At 36.3% G+C, this 24,543-nt stretch overlaps 1 protein-coding gene across 1 annotated transcript in view; it reads left to right on the forward strand.

Annotated features, from left to right (window-relative positions):
• RGS20 (regulator of G protein signaling 20) overlaps positions 1-24,543 on the forward strand; it is a 97,435-nt gene that overhangs the window by 67,441 nt on the left and 5,451 nt on the right. The window contains 2 exon segments of the mRNA XM_054594861.1: positions 7,885-8,033; positions 20,670-20,753. Of these exon segments, the coding sequence (XP_054450836.1) occupies positions 7,885-8,033; positions 20,670-20,753 (233 nt within the window).

A 24,543-nucleotide genomic window follows, 5' to 3' on the forward strand; every position in this document is an offset into this window, starting at 1 on the left:
CATCAATAAATCAACAAGCAAGTGCTGGTGAGGATTTGGAGAAAAGGGAACCCTAGTGCACTGTTGGTGGGAATGCAGACTGGTGCATCCACTGTGGAAGACTGTATGGAGTTTCCTCAAAAAATGAAAAATGGAACTGCCTTTTGATCAAGCATTTCCACTTCTGGGACAATATCTTAAGAATCCTGAAATACCAGTTCAAAAGAGTATATGCATTTCTTTGTCCATAGCAGCATTATTTACAGTAGCCAAGATCTAGAAACAGCCCTAGTGCTCATCAGTAGATGAATGGGAAAAAAAAACTCTAGTACATTTACACAACGGAATACTACTTGGTCTAAAAAAAAAAGGCAACAAGGAAGTCTTATCTTTTGCAACAGCATGGATGGACCTGGAGATTATTATACTTAGTGAGATAAATCAGTCAGAGAAAGACACATACTGTAATATGATCTCATTTATATGTGAAATCTAGTGAACAAAATAGAACAGAGGCATGGACACATGAAACAGACTGATGACTATTAGAGGGGTGGAAAGAGGGAGGGAATGGATGAAAGAATATGAAGGAATTAGCCAAAGAATGTATATGTGACTTACGGTCAAGACAGAGGCATGGGTAAACACACCTCACCTCCGTGGACAGCTATAGCAAAAAATACAACTAAGACTACAAAACATATCACCCAGAATTATCAGAAAATTGAGCTGTGAGGATGTCTGACAACCAAGGATTTAAAGAAGCCACATTCACCCAGATGTGTGGGATGGTGGGAGACACAGGGAGGCACAGAGAACCACGGAGAAAGTGGAGAGGTGCGGAGAGGTGGAGAGGTTCAGAGAGGCATGGAGACGTGGAATGTCGTGGAGAGGCACAGAAATGGGAACAGATGGTCCTGCACCAATGTGTGGTGGATAAAAAAACAGGACGGATACCTTGGGAGCAAGGGATCCCAACCCCAGTCCACACCACCCAGCCCAGGCCCAGCACCAGGAAGATAAGTCCCCATAACTTCTGGTTATTAAAACCAGTGGGAGTTGGGGTGGCAAAAGAAACTGTGGGATTCTCAAAAGACTTCTCTTAAAGGGCCCACAACATACTTAGGACCCACAGAGACCCATCCCCTCTGGGATTCAGCACCAGGGCAACAGCTGGAAGGGCACCAGCGGCACATGGGGAGAAAATGAAGTGCAAGAGCCAGGTGAGAGCTTCCCCCTGGGCAAAACTCCAGAGGCCAGGCAGTGGCATTGTCCCCTCTGTGAACCCTCCCCCACACAGAGCAACAGAACAATGACACGGGTTTCCCTGCCTTGGCAATTACCTAAGGATCTGCCCCACCACAACAGGTGCACTTTTCTACAATAGGCCACACTACTAAGAAAGGGAGTGAAAGAAGCTCTACCTAATACACAGAAATAAGCACAGGGAGGCTGTCAAAAAGAGGAGACAAAGAAATATGGCCCAAAAGAAAGAACAGAACAAAACTTCAGAAAAAGAACTAAATGAAATGGAGATAAGCAATAGTTCAAAACACTGGTTATCAGGATGCTCCAGGAACTCAATGGGTACTTGAATAGCACAAAAAAGACTCAGGCAGAAATTAAGCCTACATTAAATGAAATAAAGAAAAATCTGCACGGAGCCAACAGTGGAGGGGATGAAGCTAGGAATCAAATTGACAATTTGGAACACAAGGAAGGAAAAAACATTCAATCAGAAGAGCAGGCAGAATAGAGAATTTTTAAAAATAAGGATAGGCTTAGGAACCTCTGGGACATCTTTAAATGTACAAACATCCCAATCATAGAAGTGCCAGAAAGAGAAGAGGAAGAGCAAGAAATTGAAAACTTACTTGAAAAAATAATGAAAGAAAAGTTCCCTAATTTGGTGAAGGAAATAAACATCCAAGTCCAGGAAGCATAGAGAGTCCCAAACAAGTTGGACCCAAAGAGGACCACACCAAGACACATCATAATTAAAATGTCAAAATTAAAGATAAAGAGAGAATATTAAAAACAGCAAGAGAATAGCAGTTAGTTACCTACAGGGGAGTTCCCATAAGACTGTCAGCTGATTTCTCAAAAGAAACTTTGCAGACTAGAAGGGACCAGCAAGAAGTATTCAAAGTGATGAAAACCAAGGACCTACAACCTAGATTACTCTATCCAGCAAAGCTACCATTTAGAATGGAAGAGCAAATAAAGTGCTTCCCAGACAAGGTAAAACTAAGAGTTCATCATCACCAAGCCATTATTATATGAAATGCCGAAGAGAATTATATAAGAAAAAGAAGATCAAAATGATGAATATTAAAAAAGCAATAAGTTGACAACTATCAGTAACTGAATCCAAATAACAAACGAAGCAAACAAGCAGAACCAAAACAGAATCATAGATATGGAGATCATTTGGAGGATTATCAGTTGGGAGGGGGAAAATGAGAGGAAAGGTACAGGGATTAAGGAGCACAAACTGATAGAGAAAAAATAGGGGAAGGTTAAGAATAGTATAGGTAATGGAGTAGCCAAAGAACTTACATGCATGACCCACAGACATGAACTAATGGGGTACCGGGTGGGGCAGGGAAAAGGGGAGAAATTGGGAAAACTGTAATAGCACAATCAATAAAATATGTTTAGAAGAAAGAAACATATATGCATAACCCATAGACACTGACAACAGTGTGGTGAGGGGGAGGCGGCTGGGTAGGGTGGGGTAGGGAGAAAATGGGGACATCTGTGATAGTGTCAACAATAAAAGAAAGATAGAAAATTTCTTTTATAGTACGTTACCAAATCAATTTCACAAATATAATAAAAGGATAATCTTAGACCCAACAAGAAGTTAGTATGAATCTTAAATTCGCTGTCATTTAAATTGCATGCTTCCATGACCTTGAGTTTGGTTTCTGGAGACTTCGGGGGTTTTTTTCTGTGTTCCCACATTACCTTGGTGGTTCATGGCGTTCAATGGATTGTTTCTTAACCTACACATTTAAGATAGTGGCAGTTTTCTTGTTTAGATACTATTTGCTCTCAACCATTCAGCAGGTTGATAGGTAGGGTAATTTCACTGTTTTCCAGTAAATGGAGTTATCACAGGGTTTTTTGTTTGTTTGTTTGTTTGTTTTCTCTTACCTGTGCCTCTGGGATTGCAGTGGAGAGGCATTGCTTCAGATGGAGAAGATGCCACCAACTGGGGCCGTGGTTGTCTCCTCTATGTCTGGTTTGCTTCAGTTAGGCAGTACCACCGCTGTGCTGGGGCAATGTGGTGGGTGGTGGAGAACTGATTTTGCAAGCTCCCAGCACCACCTCCTTGTTACTAATAGCTGCTGGCTCTGCTGTGTTGTTGGAGGTATCTCCACTACTTCTACCCAGCAAAGCAGGTCAGTGTGTAGGGCAAGAGAGGCAGTTCATGATTTTGCGGCTCTGACCACTCTGCCAGCAGTGGCTGTGGGCACTCCTTGCTGTTTAAGGCATCCAGATGCCTCTACAGGGCTATGCTGTGGTGCAGAGGGAAAGGGGGATATGCTTTTTCATGGAGAAACCTTGCTTCTTCTCCAGGCTATAGTGTGAAGGCTGCAGCCACTATACCGCACTCGCTGGAGCTACAGTGGACACCAAGCTGTGTCTGTGGCCACTGTCCCTGTCCTTCCCCTATGTCTCACCTCCCCACCTTGTTCCCACAGGCCCACCGTCAGATGGCCTGATGCCTGGCTCTTTCAGGCTGTTCGTGTGTTCAGCTGCAGAACCTTTGTTGAGTTACAGTTGTTTGAATTATCTTAGGTTTAAGGGGAGGAACAAAGCAGTCTTCTCACACCACGATGATGTTGACATCACTTCAATATTCATGTTTATTAATACTCGGAGCTTCCTCTCAGGGTCTCCTATTTCACCATAGCTCAGCAAGGCATGAATACTCATGACCACTCCTGCCACTAACACTGCAGCATCTAGTAATTGAATAAAACCCAAGCCTGTTTATTTAGAATTTTTGAAAATAAGAAGTAATGGTTTATAAATAAATTTTATAGAAATAGCATATCTTCTATACTCTCATTTATTTAAAGCTTTAAATAATTTAAGATGTCAAAATTGTTGAAGTATGTATAAGAATTCCAAGAAACCATACAGGACATTCTAATGATACATGGAAGAGAAATTAAATAGATAATGAGACCAAGTTGAAACTCTACAAAGATGAATTGAGACAGAACACTGAGGAAAAAAATGAGGAATTATAAATTAGAAAAATTTATGGTTAATCCAACAAAAGAACATAATCATTAAGCATTGTTCAATGTGAAGAACAGACTGTAGAAACATGTTACAACTGTATAGTGCAATAAATTTTAATACAGTCTCAGCTACATAGACTTCTAATTTTGTTTGATAAGACTTTCATGTTCATTATTTCTTATATATATATAATTGTTTCAGGAGCCATCAAAAAGGTGTAAGTCCAACAATAGGTACATGAAGAGCAAATTGTGATACATCTATACAGTGGAGTACAGCTCAGTAATAAAAAGGAAGGCATGTTGATACATGCAACAGTTGTAAAATAATTATGCTGAGTGAAGGAAAACAGACAAGAAAAAGAATATACTGTATTTTGCTGTGCATAATGTGCACCTATGTTTGTGCACATTATGCACAAGATTATTATACCCATTATTATATCCATGGTATGTAATCATTACACCCATGTATAATGTGCATCCTTATTTTTTCCCTTCAAAAATTTGGGCAAAAAGTGTGCATTAAACATGGCAAAATGTGATATATTTTATGATTCCACGAAATCTTTGTACAAGATCCTAAAAACTGCAAGTTAATATATAGTGGGAGAAAGCAGGTCAGTGATTGTCTGGGGTAGGCAGGAGCCAGGAGGGAGGAGCAGGAAAGAGAGATTTCCAAGGGTCATGAGGAACCTTTTGAGACTGATAATGTGGTCTTGATTGTGGTGGTGGTTTCACAGGTATATGCATTTTAAAATTTATGAAATTATACCCTTTAAACACATGCAGGTTATTGTTCATCTGTTGGACCTCAATAAAGCTGTTTTCAAAAATGTGTAAAAGCAGACTTTGATGGAACTTGGCTTTGATTTTTCTGAGGCAATGTTTAGTCATGAGCAACTTTATGAGGTTCTCTAAGAGGTTGCTTATTGTCATTAGGATTCTTCTAGGTATTTACAAAGAAATAAGGCTACAAGCAAGTAAAATATGTTAACTAATAAGACAGGCTGGCATAATTTATTTTATACTATGAAATAAAAGAAGAAAGGTTGCTTAACTTGGTAAAGCTATCTTCCAAAAGCTTCCAACACACATCACACATATGGGTAAATTTTACAGTTTTAGCATTAAAGTCATGAAGAACACAAAGGTGCCTAATAGTATTGTTATTCTCTCTCTCTCTCTCTCTCTCTCTCTCTCTGTGTGTCTTCCCCTGCCCCCTACACACACATCCAATATAGAGGAAGGACATTTATACCTTGGAAAACTTGGAGAAGTCCAAAAAGTAAACAGACAAGTATGATTATTTATAGACAATATGATCTAGAAAACCCAAGAGAATCAATAAAAGGCCACTAGAACTAGAAAGAGAATTCAATAGAGAGGCCAGGTATAATATTCTTATCCTTCCTATACTCTGAAATAACTATTTAGAAATATGGGAGTGGATATTTACAATAGCAGCAAAAACTGATCTGTAAAATATTTAGGAATAAATATCAAAATTATGCAAGATCTGTTTGAGTAAAACTCTTTAACAATACATAAGACAGGATTTAAATGAAAAGATATTCCATATACTACTTGGGAATACCCAATGTTGAAAAGATGTTGAAATAGTAGTCCCTTGAAACCTGATGTTACCATGTCACAATCTATTTTTCTTTTGAGAAGCAGTTGGGAATTTTTTTTTTAATGAAGCAAGTTGCATCAATATCTCCTACAAAATAATTATTACCTGCAGATATTTTTCCCAAAGCGTCTTTGGAGATTGTGCCTTCCCCTCAGTGTCCCGAATAAAGTGAAACCATGTCAGTCTGTGTCCCCACTGTAATGCTGCAGATATTATGAGAATGCGATGCTCAGCAGAGCCAAAAGCTTCTCCCCTGTGGGATAAAAAGGGGTCTTCCTTTCAGCGCTGCCTATAAAACGTGACTGTGAGTTGGGCAAATGTCTCTGCTTCCACCTTTGGTCAAGTGAGCTGCACCAGCTTGAGTCCTAGGCTTTTGCAGGCAGCGCTTTTTGGACAGGTTTTATGAGCAGTATTTTGGTTGCAGATGAAGGGACAGTAAAACACTCTGACAAGTTTGTCTTGCTCTCCTGGGACTTACATCTCAGTATAATGAAAGGACTAATTCAGAGGAGTCACCCTTGATTTGGCAGGTACTAAAACCAATGACATGTCTCATAAATAAAGTTATAAATTCAATGTGTTCTAATCAAAAGCCCAACATGGTATTTTTGGACCTTGACAAGCTGATTCTAAAATTCAACTGGAAGAAAAATTAGACAAGGACAGCCAAAACCAAATTTTTTTTTAATTCTTGAAGAGAACTCTACCTACCCATATGAAATTATAGAATAAAATGATAATAATTAAAACAAAGTCCAATAGCATATAACAATAGGTAATAGTAGGAAGAGATAAATCTAATGTTGGGCTAAGAAAACAAATCCAAATTTTAATTCCACAGTCCTATTTGAGATTATTGAATGTAACTTCAATATATTTTAGCTTTTATTCTATGAACAATTCAATGATAATATCAAAAGTAAAAATGGACTCAGCAATTTTTTGTTTCATGTACTACTTTTATTCTTTTCTCTTTCAATCATCTTGTAGTCGTCAGAACAAAGAGAGGGAATGAATGGCATAGGTCTTGTTTCCAATGGCTTGAACTCCACTGAGGGAGGCCAGCATGACTGTCCCTGCATCTGCCTGATTAGCCCTAATGAGCCCTGCCTGACAGGCCTGATTAGGCCACAGGCCACAGTCCTGCCTCTCTTTCTGAGAATAATTGAGCAATGCTATGTACCAGGCAGATTCTAAATGCTTTGCACATACCCGAGTTGAGTAACTTCTTCAAGGTTTCCCCACTGGTAAAGATTTGAATGTCAGTGAGGCCTGAGATCCAGACAGCATCCCAGGACTTTTGTTCTCCCCATTCTTTTTTTTTTTTAATTAAAGTATAGTTGACATACAATATTATATTAGTTTCAGGAATATAACATAGTTTGACCTTTATATAGCATACAAAGTGATCACATTTAGTAACCATCTGCCATCACCATACAAAGTTATTACAACATTGTTGACTATATTCCATGTACTGTACTTTACATTCCTCTGACTTATTTTATAACTAAGCATGCACACCCTTGCCACCCTTCCTCTTCTAGTGTTTCCTCATACTGCAGTGTTTGTGCGCTTGACATTTTTGATGTGGCTTCCTTCCATATCCATGCTTTGGCCTCGTGGGCAGCCATAACTCAACTGCTCCCCATTGGTTCAATGCAAACGGAATCCTGGAGCTGGGAAATGACCCTGTGGTAGTTTTTCCTGCATGTCTTCAATGTATGTGATATCAATATTTGCCTCCTTTACCCAACTGTGAGTGCTTTGGGGCGAGGATCCTCCCTTTGTCATTATATTCCTAAAATTTATCACAGTGCTCGGCAGATACTGGACATTAAATGAGTGTTTGATAAATTAATTGTGAGCACCAATTTTACCAGAATTAGTGGAAATGACCTGGATATGGTCACATTACATCTTTTCAATGATCCAAATAACTGATCGCTAAGCTTATGTGATGGTCACTCTATCCTCGCTCCCCACCCCGTTTTCCTTTCATTGTTGCAGCTGATGGGGTCAGAACGGATGGAGATGCGGAAGCGGCAGATGTGTGCAGCCCTGGAGACATCAGATTCCCTCCCAGACCAACATGAAATGGGGAACCGAGGATCCAATGCTTGCTGCTTCTGCTGGTGCTGCTGCTGTAGCTGTTCTTGGTGAGGTTCAGGGCTTTGTAATTAATGTGCTCTTGGTTGAGAAATGATACTTCTCAATTGTGACAGCTTATGGTTAGTTCAATAGTGTTTTTTAAACAACTGCCATGTGTTTGACACTGATTTGGGTTCTGTGAAGGGTAACAACAACAACAAAAAAACAAAGAGGCTACATTCTAACTCTTAAGGGAACTATATTCAAATTCCTAAAATCAGGCTGACATACATTAAAAAAACTACATATGTTTATGGTTAAATATTAATATTTGGGCAGTTTATGACTGAATATTAATATTTGGACAGAAATGATGCCTAGATGATCAGAAAGTAGTGAACTCAAGGAACTCTAGTTGGCAATAAAGGCTTTGTGGAGGAACTAGAATTCAAATGGGCCTTAAAAGTTAGGGCTATGAAGTACAAAGAGCCTGGATGTTATTCTCTGCTGCTTCTGCCTTATTATTTATTTTATTTTTAATAAAGAAAATTTTTTCTCTTAACAGGAAAGTCTAAAAATATAGGCTAACTTACTGATAGAAGAAGAAACACAATTACTGCTTAAAGAGAGAGATATGCTATGTGAATGTAAAATATCCTTGACTGTTTGAGTCATACAGTTAAAAGTCTAGAGAAATGTATGATTTATACCTAGAAATCATAGGAACATTAGATTGTATTTCTGAAACTGCTTTTCATTTGATATGAAAACTGCTTAGTGCCAGCCAAATGTGTACAGAACTTTAGGCAATTCAATTATTGTAAATGTATGTAGGCTTGACTACAAGTTGAACCAAGATCTCACTAACCCGTGAAGAACAAGTCGAACTAATATGGGGACTGGTCAAAAAGAGTGACAGAATTGGGTGATGCAGTGGAGGTTGAAAACGAAATATCCAGGAAAATGAGGTCTGCTCCACTTGACTTGAGCTAGTATTAATTCCCACGAACTTCCGATCAGGTGGACGAGATGTAGCAAATGACACTGCAAGGACCAATGGAATCATGATGCTGGGTGGTGTGTCCACTCGGGACAGAGTCCAGACAGCAAGTGGGAATATGAGGGAGGCAAAGCTGACAAGAGCGAAGGAGTCTAACATTCAAAGCAAGACTTCAGCCCCAAGTAGGAATTTAGAGGACTGGCATGAGACTGGAAGAAAGGCACACGTTGGCTCACCCAACACACAAGGGTGTCCAGGATGCACCTGAGCCAGGGAAAATACCCATCAGTGGTGAAAAGACTATGTTTAGCCCTCTTTCCACTCTTTTACTCTGCTAATCAATCTCAGTGAGATAATTAGAGATAATTATCTGAGAGATGTACAAAAATATTACAGTGCAGGTGAGACTCCCAGAGAGCATTCACCCTGTCCTTTCTCCCTTCTCAGCTGCCTGAGGGGAGCATAAGAGGCTGAGATACTGGTCTGAACGATGTATGGGGCTGATGGTGTCAGGGTAGCAGGTGGTAGAGGGCTGATGGTGTAAGGGTAGCATGTACCAGAATAGACTACTTCTACTTGCACCAACTAGGGTGAATGAAATATATATCTATACCTAGGTATCATCATCATAGTCAGAAATTATGTAGCACATGTCATATATATATATATTATATATATATATATAAATGAAAATAGAGCAATGTCTTCAAAGTCCTGGAGAAAAGTAACTGAAAACATATTTAAACTGTAAGTCAAGAGTATGGGTAAAATTAGACATTTTCAGACATGCAAAGGCCAACAGAGTTAACTACCTTTAGATTCTCCCTAAAAGAACTAAGGCACGATGTATTCAGAGGGAAAAAAAGTGAACCCACAGATTAGTCATGGGAAACAAGTAACAATGATGGACACACGAGGAATCAAATATAGCTACATATAAAACGTTTACTTTTGTGTTAAAAAGTGTAAATCCAAAGCTATAAACAAATAATATCATGTTAATGATAGACAAATCAATAACTTAAGACTTTCCTAGGAAAAAATTACAAGAACATTTTCTTTCAAAATTAAGTGGCACTCATGTTTAGTCATAAAAGTGATAGTTTCCACATCAGTGGAAAACAATAAAGGAAATGTAGAATACTTTGTCAGCATGTGATAAAAGTGGCTTTAGCAAAAGAGAGAATGAGCTATTTTATAAACAATAGGGTATTTGGTATTAGGGTGACTCCCTCATCCCAGTTGTCTGGCACGGTCTTAGTTTTAGCAATGAAAACTGCTGTCCCTGAAAATCTGTGAATCTCAGGCAAACTAGGAAGGTTTTTTCACCCTACCTGGTATCCAAATCCATAAAAATAGGTTTAAATTTCAATACTGTATCATATAATATAAATCTCCTCCCTTCTCCCACAAAACACAAGATCTCTTCCAAATGGCTTAAAGGCTATGAACTGCCAAGAAGAAAATACAGGATAATACCTTTATGATCTTTGTTTCAGAAGAATTATAGCAAAATCTATAAAAGTAAAAGAATAATAAATTTGGGTACATTGAAATATAAAAATTTATATAATGAGCGATATAAAACACATTCCACACAAAGACCTGTGTATTCATAGCAGCATGCTTCATAATAGCCAAAAAGTAAAAACAACCCAACTATCTATCAACTGATGAATATATAAACAAAATGTGGTATTTCCATAGAATGGAATGTTATTTAGCCATAAAAGGCATTAAGTATTACAACTGCTGAAACATAGATGAACCTTGAAAACATTATACTAAGTAAAAGAAGCCAGACACAAAAGACCACATATTTTATGATTTTATTTATATGAAAAGTCCAGAATAGGTAAACTCATAGATACAGAAAGTAGATTATTGGTTACCTAGGGATGGGGGAAATAGGAGTGAGTACTAGGGTGTACCATTTCTTTTTGGAGTGATGAAATGTCCTAAACTCATGGTGACAGCTATACAACTGTATAAATATACTAAAAACATTGTACCATTTAAATTGTGAATTGTGTGTTGTGTGGATTATATCTTAATAAAGCTGTTTTTAAAAATATGTTTAACAAAAGGTATCAGAAATAAAATGAACACATAAAACATACCAACAGAAGATAGTTATAATGCATTTAACAAAGAATGCAAATGAAGAACACCAGGAGATAAGGAAGAAAATAATGACTGAAAGAAAAAAATTAAAAATGAAATGAAACAATATAATCCATTTGTGCACATGCAAAAGGAGATAAAGTATGAAGGAGTCATTGCAGCATGAATCTGAGAAAAACTGAAAATGTCTCTTAAAGTGCATGAACAGGAGAATGAATAAATATATTGTGGTATAGTTATAAAATGCAGTACCACACAGCATTTAAATTCAGGTGCTAGAAGGGAAAAAACAAATTGTAAGGAAGTACATATTATATAGTAACATTTTTACCAAGTTGAAATATCTTTGTATTTATGTTTACATTTATATTTTTATACATATTTAGGTAGAGAGACTAGCATTGGTATGAATAGGATAAACAACAAATTAAGGATGATATTTACCTCTGGGATGGACAGAAGGGAAATGGGATGGAAAAAGTACACAACCAGAGATTTATCTGTGTTGAGATTTATTCATGTTAACAATACATAGTAGAATCAACTTTTAAGAAAGGTAAATGGCAGTATGTTTTCTAAGCCCTTGTGTTATTGTTTTCAAAATTCTGCTTCATGGCCTTCTAACATACCATTTTATAAAAGTCATGCAGATTCTTGGTCTTTTGACAATAAACTTTTCTTCTTTCTAAAAGACTGATGATCCTCCCTCCTTCCTCTTTTTTATAACTCAAAATTTTACCAAAACCTCTCTCACCATGGGTCCTCTTTTGCTGAATGGTGAGCAACTATTGTGGCTTCTATCAACATTTTCTTGTTTTACTGTAACAATAACAATTTAACTCGTTTTAAAAAACGACATAAAATATATTCTTCACTTTTTAAAGAATACACCATCTCCTTAAATATTTCTACTTTTCAAAAAAATGAGATATGGAAAAATGTCAAAGCTTAAATAAATATTGCTTATTTACTTCACAATACAACCTCTAGTTCTTTTAGGAATACTGCGTCAAATTCATCATTCTTTTTCTCTTTGCTTTTTCATACCTACTATGTTGTAATGTTTTCTGCTTACAAAAGAAACCTGGGAAGCAGTTAATGCTTCTGCCAAGAAAACACCACCCAGATGCCTCTCAAGTTTATTTTTGTTTCTGTTCTAAGAAACCACAATTTAGTAAAACTTTTTAGCACTGGCATGATAAAAGCAACAAGTCAGAAGAGTTGCTGTATTTTTTTTTTAGAAAGTTTTTTTAAAAGATTTTATTTATTTATTTTTAGACAGAGGGAAGGGAAGGAAAAAGAGACAGAAAGAAACATCAATGTGTAGTTGCCTCTCACACGCCCCCTACTGGGGACCTGGCCTGCAACCTAGTCATGTGCCGTGACTGGGAATCGAACCAGTGACACTCTGGTTCTCATGCCAGTGCTCAATCCATTGAGCCACACCAACCTGGGCAGTTGCTGTATTTCTAGTGACTTTACATTTAAGGAAAAGTAGAGCTACACATACACAATCACTAAAAATTCATAAGCAGATGTACTGAAAATAGACCGGGAGACTTTTACAAAATGGCATAAAGAGAGTTAAAGAAAGATAAAATAAAAGGAATAAAAAAGATAATACAGTAGTGATAAAGTAAACTCAAATAACCAATGATAAAAATTTATCGTGATATTAAAAGCATTCTTGCTAAAATCAAAAACAAGGTAAGGATGTCCATGATATCCCCGCTTTTTAGCATTTTACTATACATATCAGTCAATGAAATTGGACAAGAGAAAATGATTTGAAGACCAGAATTGGAAAAGAAGTAGTAGCATCTCTTCCTATTTGCAGATGATATGAGAGTATGCCTGGCAATCCCAAGAGAATTATGGCTAAACTGATGCAAACACACACACAAAAAATCAATAACAAGAAAGATAAAACTAGCATAAAAATAATTGCATTCAGCATGTAAAAAAGAAACCTTACAATTTAAAAATAAAAAGACAAACCAATTTAGAAATAAGTAAAGAATCTGATTAGGTATGTATCCGAAGAAGAGGTACAAATAGCTAATAAATATATGAAAAAAGGTTCGATGTAATTAGTCACTAGCAAAGTGCCAATCAAAACCAAACTGAGATTCCACTTTATCCCACTTAAATGGCTAGAATAAAAAATAAAGGCAATAACAAGTGTTGGCAAGGACATGAAAAGACTGGATCCCTCAAAACAGGAAAACAATTTGGGTTTTTCTCAAAATGTTACAAAGAGATTTACCATATGAAAGTATTTCCACTCTTAGGTATTTACCTAAATGAAATATAAAGACATCCAGACTGACCTCCTCCCAGGACCAAACTGAAATTACAACTAAATTATAGAACATCATCCTGAGTAACCAACTGAAGACTAGCTGAAGATGTCTTATAACCAAGAATTTACAGAGGAAGCCACATCAAGACCGGAAAAAGGGTGGGGATTCAAAAAGGGCTGGCTCCACTCCCACAGAACACAGCTATGGTTCCAGAGGGATCTCAGTTGCGGAGGGTTCTGTTTGAGAAGTGTGAGGTCTCCACCTGAAGCTGGGCTCCTCGGCTCAGAGAACCAGAGCCTGGACGAGGTGTCACATGACATCTGGCTATGCAAAACAGTGGGGGTTCTGTCTGTCGTGGAGAGACAGGAGTCCACTAGAGGCACAAGCACCCTCTTAAAGGGCCAACACACAAAATATCGTTCATAGCCCCTCACCATGGATGCTGGTGATGGGAAGGCAGACCAGGCCAGAGTCATATGAGGAGAGTCTGGGGTTTGTGGCTCTGGGGAGAGAACTAAAGGGACAGCCATCCAGATCCCTGTGCTGAGTCACTCTCAAACACTGCAGACACCATATTTCTTGGTGGAGCACTCCTCTCTGTGCAGCATCAGCCTGGGGGAAAACAATAGCCCTGCCTTCTGCAATCCCTCCTGCCCCACCCTGTAGAGCTTTCACTTTTCTGTGGGTACAGCCAGGCTCTATCAGTACTGGAGCCTAACAGGCAGCCAGCCGGCAGAGGCAGGCAGAGGTGGATCTTGGGTACTTTGGAGCTTTTGCTGACCAGTCCCCAGACCCATTGCTACTAAAAATCTGGCCATGGTGCCCAGCTTGGTCCTTCCTGTGTGCACTCTGTGAATCACTTTGTAGCTCCAAACAGGTTGCTCAGTGCCAGTCACAGTCAGCATCTGAAATTGACCTGAACCAGAGTCCCTCTCAAGAGGTCCAGAATCAACATATCCAATGGCCACCTTCAGACAACAACAGAGCAGTATCTAATAAGCTTCACAAGCAGTATATCCAGATGAGATCTTGGCAGGCAAAAAAACTCTGCTGAATCGAATTCTGCAATGTGTGGTCAGCACCTGCATATCAGCACACGTGCTCAGGGTTGAGCCTCACAGACAGCTTGCTTGGCTATTCTGAATCCAAGCACAAGTGGGCCTACAGCAATCAATACTCAATTACAAGAGGAGGGCCCATAAAACCCGCGCAAGAGACATTCCTGGAGCACCTAGCTCAGGTGATCAAGGAGACTGCACCACCGGACCTCTTAGGACACCTAATACATAGGCCACCTTACCAAAACTAGGAGTCATAGCAGAGTCAGCAAATACACAGAAACAAATGCAAAAAGGTAGTCAATGGGGAGGAAAAAAAAACAAAAACAAAAACAACACAGGCTACAAATGAAAGAACAAGAGGATTCTCCAGAAAAAAGAACTAAATGAAATGGAGGCAAGCAATTTATCAGATATAAAGTTCAAAGCAATGGTTATAAAGATGATCAATAGCATGAAGAAGGCCATAGAAACCATAAAAAAACAGAAATATAATATCTGAAATGAAGAATACATGAGGAGGAATAAACAGTAGGTTGGCTGGAGCAAAGGATCAAATCAGAAATTTTGAAGACAAGGTAGAATAAAACACCCAATCAGAGCAATGAAAAGAAAAAAGAATTTCAAAAAATGAGGATCGTTTGAGGGACCTATGGGACACCATGAAGCATAACAACATCTGTATCATAGGGGTATCACTATCATAGGGGCATCAGAAGGAGAAGAGAAAGAACAAGAGAACAAGAATGTATTTGAAGAAATAACGACCAAAATCTTCCCTAACCTGGTGAAGAAGAAAGTCCAGGAAGCACAGGAAGTCCCAAATAAGGTGGACTCAAAGAGGCACAGGCCAATATTCATCATAATTAAAATATCAAAGATTAAAGACAAAGACAGAATCTTAAAATTTCTAAGAGAAAGATAGTTAGTTACCCAGAAAGTAGCTCCCATAAGACTGACAGCTGCCGTCTCAACAGAAACATTTCAGGCCAGAAGCGATTGGCATGAAATATTTCAAGTGATGGAAAGCAAAGACCTACAACCAAGACTACTTTACCCAGCAAGGCTATCATTTAAAATTGAGAAAGAAATAAAGAGCTTTCCAAACATGAAAAAAACTAAAGGAGTTTGTTACCAACAAGCCAGTATCACAAGAAATCTTTAAGGGCCTCCTTGAATAAAAAAAAAAGGAAGATGAGGAGGAGAAAAAAGGAACATAGTTAAAAGAATAAAATGGCAATAAATATGTACCTGTCAATAATCACTTTAAATGATATGGTTACATGCTACAATCAAAAGACGTAAGGTAGCTGAATGGATAAGAAAACAAAACCGATATGTATGTTGTCTACAAGAGATCCACCTCAGAACGAAAGATATACACAGACTAAAAGTAAAGGGAGGAACAAAGACATTTCATGCAAATAAAAAAGAAAAAAATGCTGGGGTAGCCATACATTATTTTCAAATGCACATAGAAAATTTTCTAGGATAGACCAAATGTTGGGACACAAAACAAGTCTCAATAATTTTAAAACGACTGAAATCATATCAAGCAACTTGTCTGACCATATGGAATGAAACTAGAAATCAATCACAAGAAAAAAAAAACTGAAAAACACACAAAGACATGGAGGCTAAATAACATTAGTAAAAAAAAATGAATGGGTTAACAATGAGATCAAGTAAGAAGTCAAAAAATGTCTTGAAACAAATGAAAATGAGAACACAACAAGCCAAATTCTATGGGACACAGCTAAAACAGTTCTAAGAGGTAAATTCATAGCATACAGGCCTACCTCATGAAACAAGAAAAATCTCAAATAAAGCATCTAGTTTTACTTTGAAAACTGAAAAAAAAAAATCAACAAACAAAGCCCAAAGTGAGTAGAAGGAAGGAAATAATGAAGATCAGAGCAGCCCTGGCCAGGTTGCTCAGTTGGTTGGAGCATCATCTCATACACTTAAAGTGAGTGTAATTCCTGGTCAGGGCATATACATAAGATTGTGGGTTCAGTCCATGGCAGAGGCATGTATGAGCGGCAACAAATTGATGTTTCTCTCTCTCATCAGTGTTTCTCTCTCTTTATATAAAATCAATAATAAAAATAATATCCTTGGGTGAGGGTTTAAAAAAAATAGGTCAGAGAGAAATAAACAAATTGGAGTCTAAAACAATACAAAAAAAATCAATGAAACAAAGGTTGGTTCTTTGAAAAGATAAACAATATTGGCAAAACTTTAACCAGGCTCGGAGAGAAACACAGAGAGAAGACCCAAAAGAATAAAACCAGAAATGAAACAGAAGTAACAACTGACACCAAAGAAATACAAAGGGTTGTAAGAAAATATTATGAATAACTATATGTCAACAAATTGGACAATCTGGAAGAAACAGATAAATTCCTAGAAATATATGATCTTCCAAAATAGAATCAGGAAGAATCAGAGAATCTGAAGAGACAGATTGCAACTAGTGAAATTGAAGCAGTAATCAAAAAACTTTGAACAAACAAAAGTCCTGGACCAGATGGCTTCACCAGTGAATTTTACTAAACATTGAAAAAAGGGCTAATACTTATCTTTCTCAAACTACTCCAAAAAAATTTAAGAGGAGGGAAGACTTCCAAGCTAATTTTATGAGGCTAGCATTATCCTAATTCCCAAACCAGATAAGGACACTACAAAGAAAGAAAATTATAAACCAATATCCCTGATGATCATGGATGCTAAAATCCTCCAAAAAAGTATTAAACCAGGTCTAGCAATGTATTAAAATGATCATACAACATGACCAAGTGGGATTTATTCCAGGGATGCAAGGATGGTAGAATATCCACAAATCAATAAAGGTGACACATCATATAAACAAAATGAAGGATAAAAACCACATGATTATACCAATAGATGCAGAAAAATCATTTGATAAAATCCAGCATCCATTTATGAAAAAAACTCTCAGCAAAGTGGGAATAGAGAACATACATCAACATAATAGAGGTCATAAATGACAAACCCACAGACAACATCAAACTCAATGAGCAAAAACTATGAGCATTTCCCTTAAGACTCAGGCAAAACAGGGATGTCCACTTTCACCACTCTCATTCACCATAGTACTAGCAGTCCTAGCCACAGAAATCAGACAAGAAGAAATAAATGCCATCCAAATTGGAAAGGAAGAAGTAAAACTGTCATTATTTGCAGATGACATGATACTGTATATGGAGAACCCTAAAGATTCCACCAAAAAGCTACTAGAATATTAAAAATTCAGTAAAATCACAGAATACAAAATAAATATCCAGAAATCAGTTACATTTTGTACACCAATAATAAAGTGTCAGAAAGGGAAACTAAGAAAACAATCCCATTAACCATTGCTTCAAAAACATACTAGGGGATAAATTTAACCAAGGATGTAAAATACCTGTACTCGGAAAATTGTAAGACACTGACAATAAATAAATAATATAGAAATAAGTGGATGCATATACTTTGTTCATGGCTTAAAAGAATTAACATCAGGAAAATGTCCATACTACCCAGAGCAATCTACAGAGTCAACACAATTCCTATCAAGATACCAATGGCATATTGCACACAACTAAAACAAATATTTCAAAAATTTATATAGAACCACAAAAGATCACAAATAGCAACAACACTCTTGAGGAGGAAGAAAAAAATTAGAGGAATCATGCTACCTGATACCAAATTATAGTAATCAAAACAGCATGTACTGGCATTAAAAAAAAAAGTATAGATCAAAGAATGGAATAGAGAACCCAGAAATAAATCCATTTCTATATAGTCAATTAATATTTGACAAAGAAGGCAAAAATACAATGGAGTAAAGATGGTCTATTGAATAAATGTTGTTAAAAATTGGACAGATACATGCAAAAATAATGAAACCACACCACCTTCTTATACCATACACAAGAATAAATTCAAAAGGATTAAACACTTACATGTTAGACTTGAAAATATCCTAGAAAAAACATAGCTAGTAAAATCTCAGGTATCCCTTGTCATAATATTTTTTCTAACATATCTCCTTGGGCAAGGGAAAGAAAAGAAAAGCAAACAAATGGAACAGCATCAAACTAAACAGTTAAACAGTTGCTGTTAAACAGCAAAGGAAACCATCAACAAAATGAAAAGACAACCCACTAAATAGAACACATTTGCCAATGATATATCTGATAAGAGGTTAATATCCCAAATTTATAATGAACTTATAAAATTCAATACCAAAAAATAAAACAATTCAGTTAGAAATGGGCAAAGGACCTGAACAGACACTTCTCCAAGGAGGACATGCACATGGCCAATCAACACATGGAAGGATGCTGAACGGCACTAATCATCGGAGAAATGCAAATTAAAACCACAACGAGATAACACCCCACACCTGTCAGGATGACTATCCTCAATAAATCAACAAAAATCAAGTGCGGGCAAGGATGTGTAGAAAAGGGAACCCTAATTCACTGTTGGTGAAATGCAGATTGGTGCAGCCCCTGTGGACAGCAGTATGGAGTGACCTCAAAAAATTAAAAATGGAACTGCCTTATGACCCAGCAATTCCACATCTGGGAATATTTCCTAAGAATCTCAAAACACAAATTCGAAAGAATATCTGCACCTCTATGTTCACTGCAGCATTATTTGCAATAGTCAAAGATCTGGAAAAAGCCCATCGGTTGATTAGTGGATAAAAATCCTGTGGTGCTTTTATACAACGGAATGCTACTCAGCCATAAAAAAGGAAATTTTACCCTTTGCAATGGTGTGGATGAACCTGGAGAGTATTATGCTAAGTGAAATAAGCCAGTCAGAGAAAGACAAGTATCATATATGTGGAATCTAATGAACAAAATAAACTAACCAACAAATTACAAACAGACTCATATACACAGACAAAGCATGGTGAATACCAGGTGGAAGTGGGGATGAGATAGAAGAGAGGGTAGTAGGGATAAATGGTGAAGGAAGGAGACTGACCTGGGGTGGTGTACAGGCAATATCATATAGGGCTGATGTGTTACAGAATTGTACATCTGAAACCTGTATAATTTTATTAACCAATGTTACCTCAATACATTCAATAAAAATGAAAAAAAAGACATCCATACAAAAATTTATACATGACTGTCCACAGGCAAATTTTTTTATAAATAGCCAAAAGATACCAACAACCTAGATGTTCAACTGATGAATAAATAACAAATTGTGGTATATCCATACAATGGAATATTATTAAGCTGCAAAAAGGAAAAAGTACTAATACATGCCGCAACTGAGTGAACCTTGAAAACATTATGCTGAGTAAAAGCAATCAGACACACAAGACCACATATTGTATAATTCAGAATAGAGAAATCTGCAGAGACTGGAAATAAATTTGAGTATAACCAGTCCAGGAGGAGGTGGGTATAAGGTGTAATGAGGATGACTGCAAACAGGGATGGGCTTCTTTTTAGGGTGATGAAAATGTTCTGAAATTAGAGAGCAGTGATAATTGTACCACCTGGTGATTAGGCTAAAAACCACTAAACGGTGCACTTTAAAACTAACTTTATGATATAAAAATGATAGTTAAATATAGCTATTAAGTAATAGCCTTCATATGCACAAATGTAAATACCTGTTAGAAGGTAAGGTTGAAGTGAAAATTCCATTTACAATAACAACAAAAATACTTGTAATAGAGTTACAAAAGAAAGTGTAGGATGTGTATAAGGAAACTTAAATTCTCTTAAACAATATAATAGATTTTCATTGCACACTTGCCTGATGCTCTCTGATGCTTTTGTATGTATGCCTATAAATATATAAAACCTTCATTTTCACTGCAAACAAATTTTGGAGAACATATACTTGTTTTCAATGTGCAAGAAATGAAACAAATAAAAATATCTGAAAAACAAAGAAATGAAAACACAAAACAATCCTGATAATCTTACTTTTTTACTACTTTCTAATGGATGTTTTTATGAAAAGAATTATTATTCTAAAGGTAAACCCTCACTTGATTAGTGTAGACAACAATATTATAAATGTAATTTACTTTGCTAATACCTTATTGTTATATTTTTGTTTTTTTGAGAAAACTAATCGGGGTCATTTTTTTCAAGAAAAAAATAATTCTTGGTAATCGGGAGCTCTCTTAAGATGATGTTGGCTCACAAGTAAATGTCCTGTTTTGTTCAGTCTCACTGTGAGAAACCAAGAACAGAGACCCAGGAGGGCTTCCCATGAACTCAGAACAGATGACACTCCAAACCATGAAGAAAGGTAAAATCTCATTTGTTTGGCTCACTGAGTTGATGGAAGTGCCTGCTTTATTATTTTTTGTATTATATGTTTCAATGAACACAAGGTTTCTGTACATGCAATTTGCTAATACCAAATTATAATGTGGCATCACATTTTCAGTGCGGAATTCCTTTTATTGTATGATAGTGACAAAAATCAGTTCCATCATTAATCTAATACCTGCTAATCTTAAACATAAATTGATGCTTCTTGACAAATAGATGATACTATTTTATTTTTATATGGTATGTTTTTAAAATAAAAGACTGTAATGAAACATAGATAATTTGTTTTTAGGAAAGTTTCAAATGTCCATTTTTTCTTAACTAGTTTTTTCTTAACTTATACTTCCATTAATGCATTATTTTTTAAATTTAAGTAAAAACAAATAAATTACTTTACATAATGCCAAATTTTAAAATTGTCTTTCTTCCCACCTGTAGTATCAATTGATTTACTTTTACCTATGTATTCTTATTCCTTTTCTTGGTATTATGGTTATATAATTGCAAATACAAAACCAATATCCTAAAAGCATTGTTCCAGTAGGTATTGTATTAAATTGTCTATTTTTGAGAGGAAAACAGAAGTAGCTTAAAAGGTTAATTACTATAATTTTTGCTATATATATAATGCACACCCACATTTTTGTGTACATTATACACGGGATTAACATACCCATGGTGTGTAATCATTATGTGCATATATAATGTGCATCCTTATTTTTCCCTCAAAAATTTGGGCAAAAGAGTGTGCATTATATATATGGTGAAATACATAAATATTTTTCTTCATTTTTTATCTTATTTATTTTTACCCAGATTTTTCAAAGTCTGGGAAGCACTTCCACAACTTAAAAAAAACAGATTTTATCTTACATATTCCTGTAAAATGTATTCTGTACCAATGCTTTGAGGCTGCTACATCTGAAACCAGATTTCTTATATCTAGCCCTAGTTGTATGCATCCTGCCTGTGGGTCCCTGGGACCTTTGGCACTTTACTTATTAGTAAGCCACATTATGCCTTGGTTTCCTTATGTGTAAAATAAGGATGATAATAGTTTGTTGTAGCTAATCCAAAAAGGGTTGTTGTGAATATTAAATAAGACCTGTAAAACACTGAGAACAGAGCTTGGCAAAAGGCAAGCATTCAATATATATTTGCTATTATTAGCTCTCAATCATATCCAACAATATAAAATGACTTTTTATACAACTTAATTCCTTTTGCTTCCATTCCTACTTAGATATTTTTATTTGCATTTGCTTCATATATCTTTGCCTGTGTATTTGTTATTAATATTTGATAATATTTTGTATGGTTCCCCAAAATAGTATTATGTTAGATTTGGTCCGGTTTGAGTCTCTGTCTCTAAATAGAGAATTAGAATCCAATTACATTAGGTCGGTTATTTTGATGAGTACTGGTATGTTTAATCTTCTAGCATTCTTTGATAGTCTGCTTGTCATACCTAATTATTTAACTTTTAAAAAATTTTTATGTATATTTTGTTATGTGAACTGCTTTCTTTGCTTTTAGGTTTTTCAGTACTATGGAAATTATATGTCCTCTCTTAAAAAATGTCCTACCAATTACCTTTAAGTTTTTCAAAATCATTCTTTTATATATATATTTTAAATTGACAGGAGTAAAAAGATATCTTTTAAATTTTCATACTTAAGGAACATAATGTAGCCTACTTTTTAGTAAGCCTCACCAATTTAATGGGAATCTCTATAAAAAGAATTCAGGATTTTTATGTAGATTACTTTATTATTTTTAAATTATCCTTTAAACATCTTTTAAAACATTTTTTAAAAACTAAGCTTCTCGCTTAAACTAGTTAACTAAAAACTAATTTTCTGTATTATGTTTTCATACCTTCGTGAGGAAAATTTAAATACACTATAAAAACAAAAATGAATAATACAGAAGTTTTACAATAGAAATTTTATTTTTCGTACCTCATCCCAGTCTCCAGATATACTGACATCTACAGCTTTTCATATATCCTCAAGTGTACTTCCTGTGCATTTGCACACAGTCGTACTGAAATGAGATCCGTAGTCCACACTGAAATCTAATTTTGAAACTAAACTTGAAACAATTGTTTAAACACTTACAATTTTCTCTGCTAATTCTCTTTCTATAAACTACTTCCTCTGATCTTGAACATTTCATTTATGTTGCAGTGCTGGGTCAGTTGTAATCCATCTTCAGGATATGATTTCAAGAAAAGAACATAGAATTTACATTGTGAATCTTTGTGTATGTGAGAGTGTTTTTCCTATGATCTTCATGTAATTAAGACAAGTTACCTACATAGCAAATTTTTGGGTCTACATCATTTACCCCTCACAACTAAAGAGAGTGCTTTTGGCCTTGTGTCCAAGGGCCTTCCCAATGCACAACAACAGATTTTGTATAAATCTAAAAGTTTTTGCATTCCTTGGCTCATAGAAAGTAAGAAGAATGATGAAGTACTTGAAGAACACAACTGAATAAGTTGTAATACACTGAGTAGTGACTGCTAAGCACAGGAAAGAAGGGTTTTCTCTAAGGGCAAGTGCAGAGTAGCATGAGGGCAAGGTGTTGAAACAGAGGCGTCCAGATTAAGCCCTGATCCCTGAAATGGCCCCAGGTCAGTAACACGGGCTAGATCTCAGAAAAAGCAAACACACACATTCTCTGGAGGAAAGAAAACATCCTCAATTTCAACTCTGTTTGCCAAAGATTAAGACCAACCCAAAATTATGAAACTAAAAGGAAACAACCCACCACAAATGAGAGTAAGTAAAAATAACACTTGGACTTAGAGACCAAAGGACCAAAGATGCTGTAAGTATCTGTAATGAAATATAAAATAATGGTCTCAGAAATCATAAGCTAATTAAAGATGGAATCACAAAAATGAGTAAGCAGAATTCAACTGTCGACGATGTCCAAGAGGACTGTGAAGTTGTATTATAGTTTTGCAAGATGCTACGATGGGGGCAACAGGGAAAATGGTACATAGGATCTCTCTGTTGTACTTTTTCTTATTTTTTCGGATATTATTTTTTTGAAGCCAGAAATGCACACTCAAGAGGTCAGCAGAGCCATTTTCTCAAACGGCTCTAGGAGAGGATCATTCCTGGCTTCGTCTAGCTTCCCTGGGCATTCCTCATCTTACAGATATTTCATGCCAGTCACAGGACTGTCTTTCCCTTGTGTATCTTTCCATGGTCTTCCCTTTGTGTGTGTCTGTCTCTGTAAGAACACCAGTCATATTGGATAAGGGCTCACCCTAATGACCTCATTTTACCTTGATTACCTCTACAAAGATCCTATTTCCAACTAAGGTCACATCCTGAGGTACTGAGGGCTAGGATTTCAACATATCTTTTTTTAGTGTTTCAACCCAGTAACACTTTCCTACAAAATAACACTGGATTCAGTTGGTTTTACAGATTAGTTATACAAAACATTTCAGGAATTGATCATTCCAAGATTATAAGTCTTGTGTAACTACCCAAATGCCTAACAGGCAGGTTTAACAGTGATACCAAGACCTGATGAGGACAGCACAAGAATGGAATATCAGAGGAATCCTGCCCCGGAACTCTGGTCACATACAGCAACATGAGTGGATCTTAGATTCTTAGTGTTGGGTGAAAAAAGCAAGTTGCAGAAGCCATTTTCATAAAGTTTTTTTAAAAAACCTAAAAAATACATTTTTCAAGGGTATATACAGATATAGAAACTATAAAAAAAGGGGTAAGGAAAAA

This window comes from Pteronotus mesoamericanus, unplaced genomic scaffold, assembly GCF_021234165.1.
Source record: "Pteronotus mesoamericanus isolate MK-2021 breed Mesoamerican mustached bat unplaced genomic scaffold, CSHL_Meso_final scaffold_54, whole genome shotgun sequence".
Taxonomy (NCBI): domain Eukaryota; kingdom Metazoa; phylum Chordata; class Mammalia; order Chiroptera; family Mormoopidae; genus Pteronotus; species Pteronotus mesoamericanus.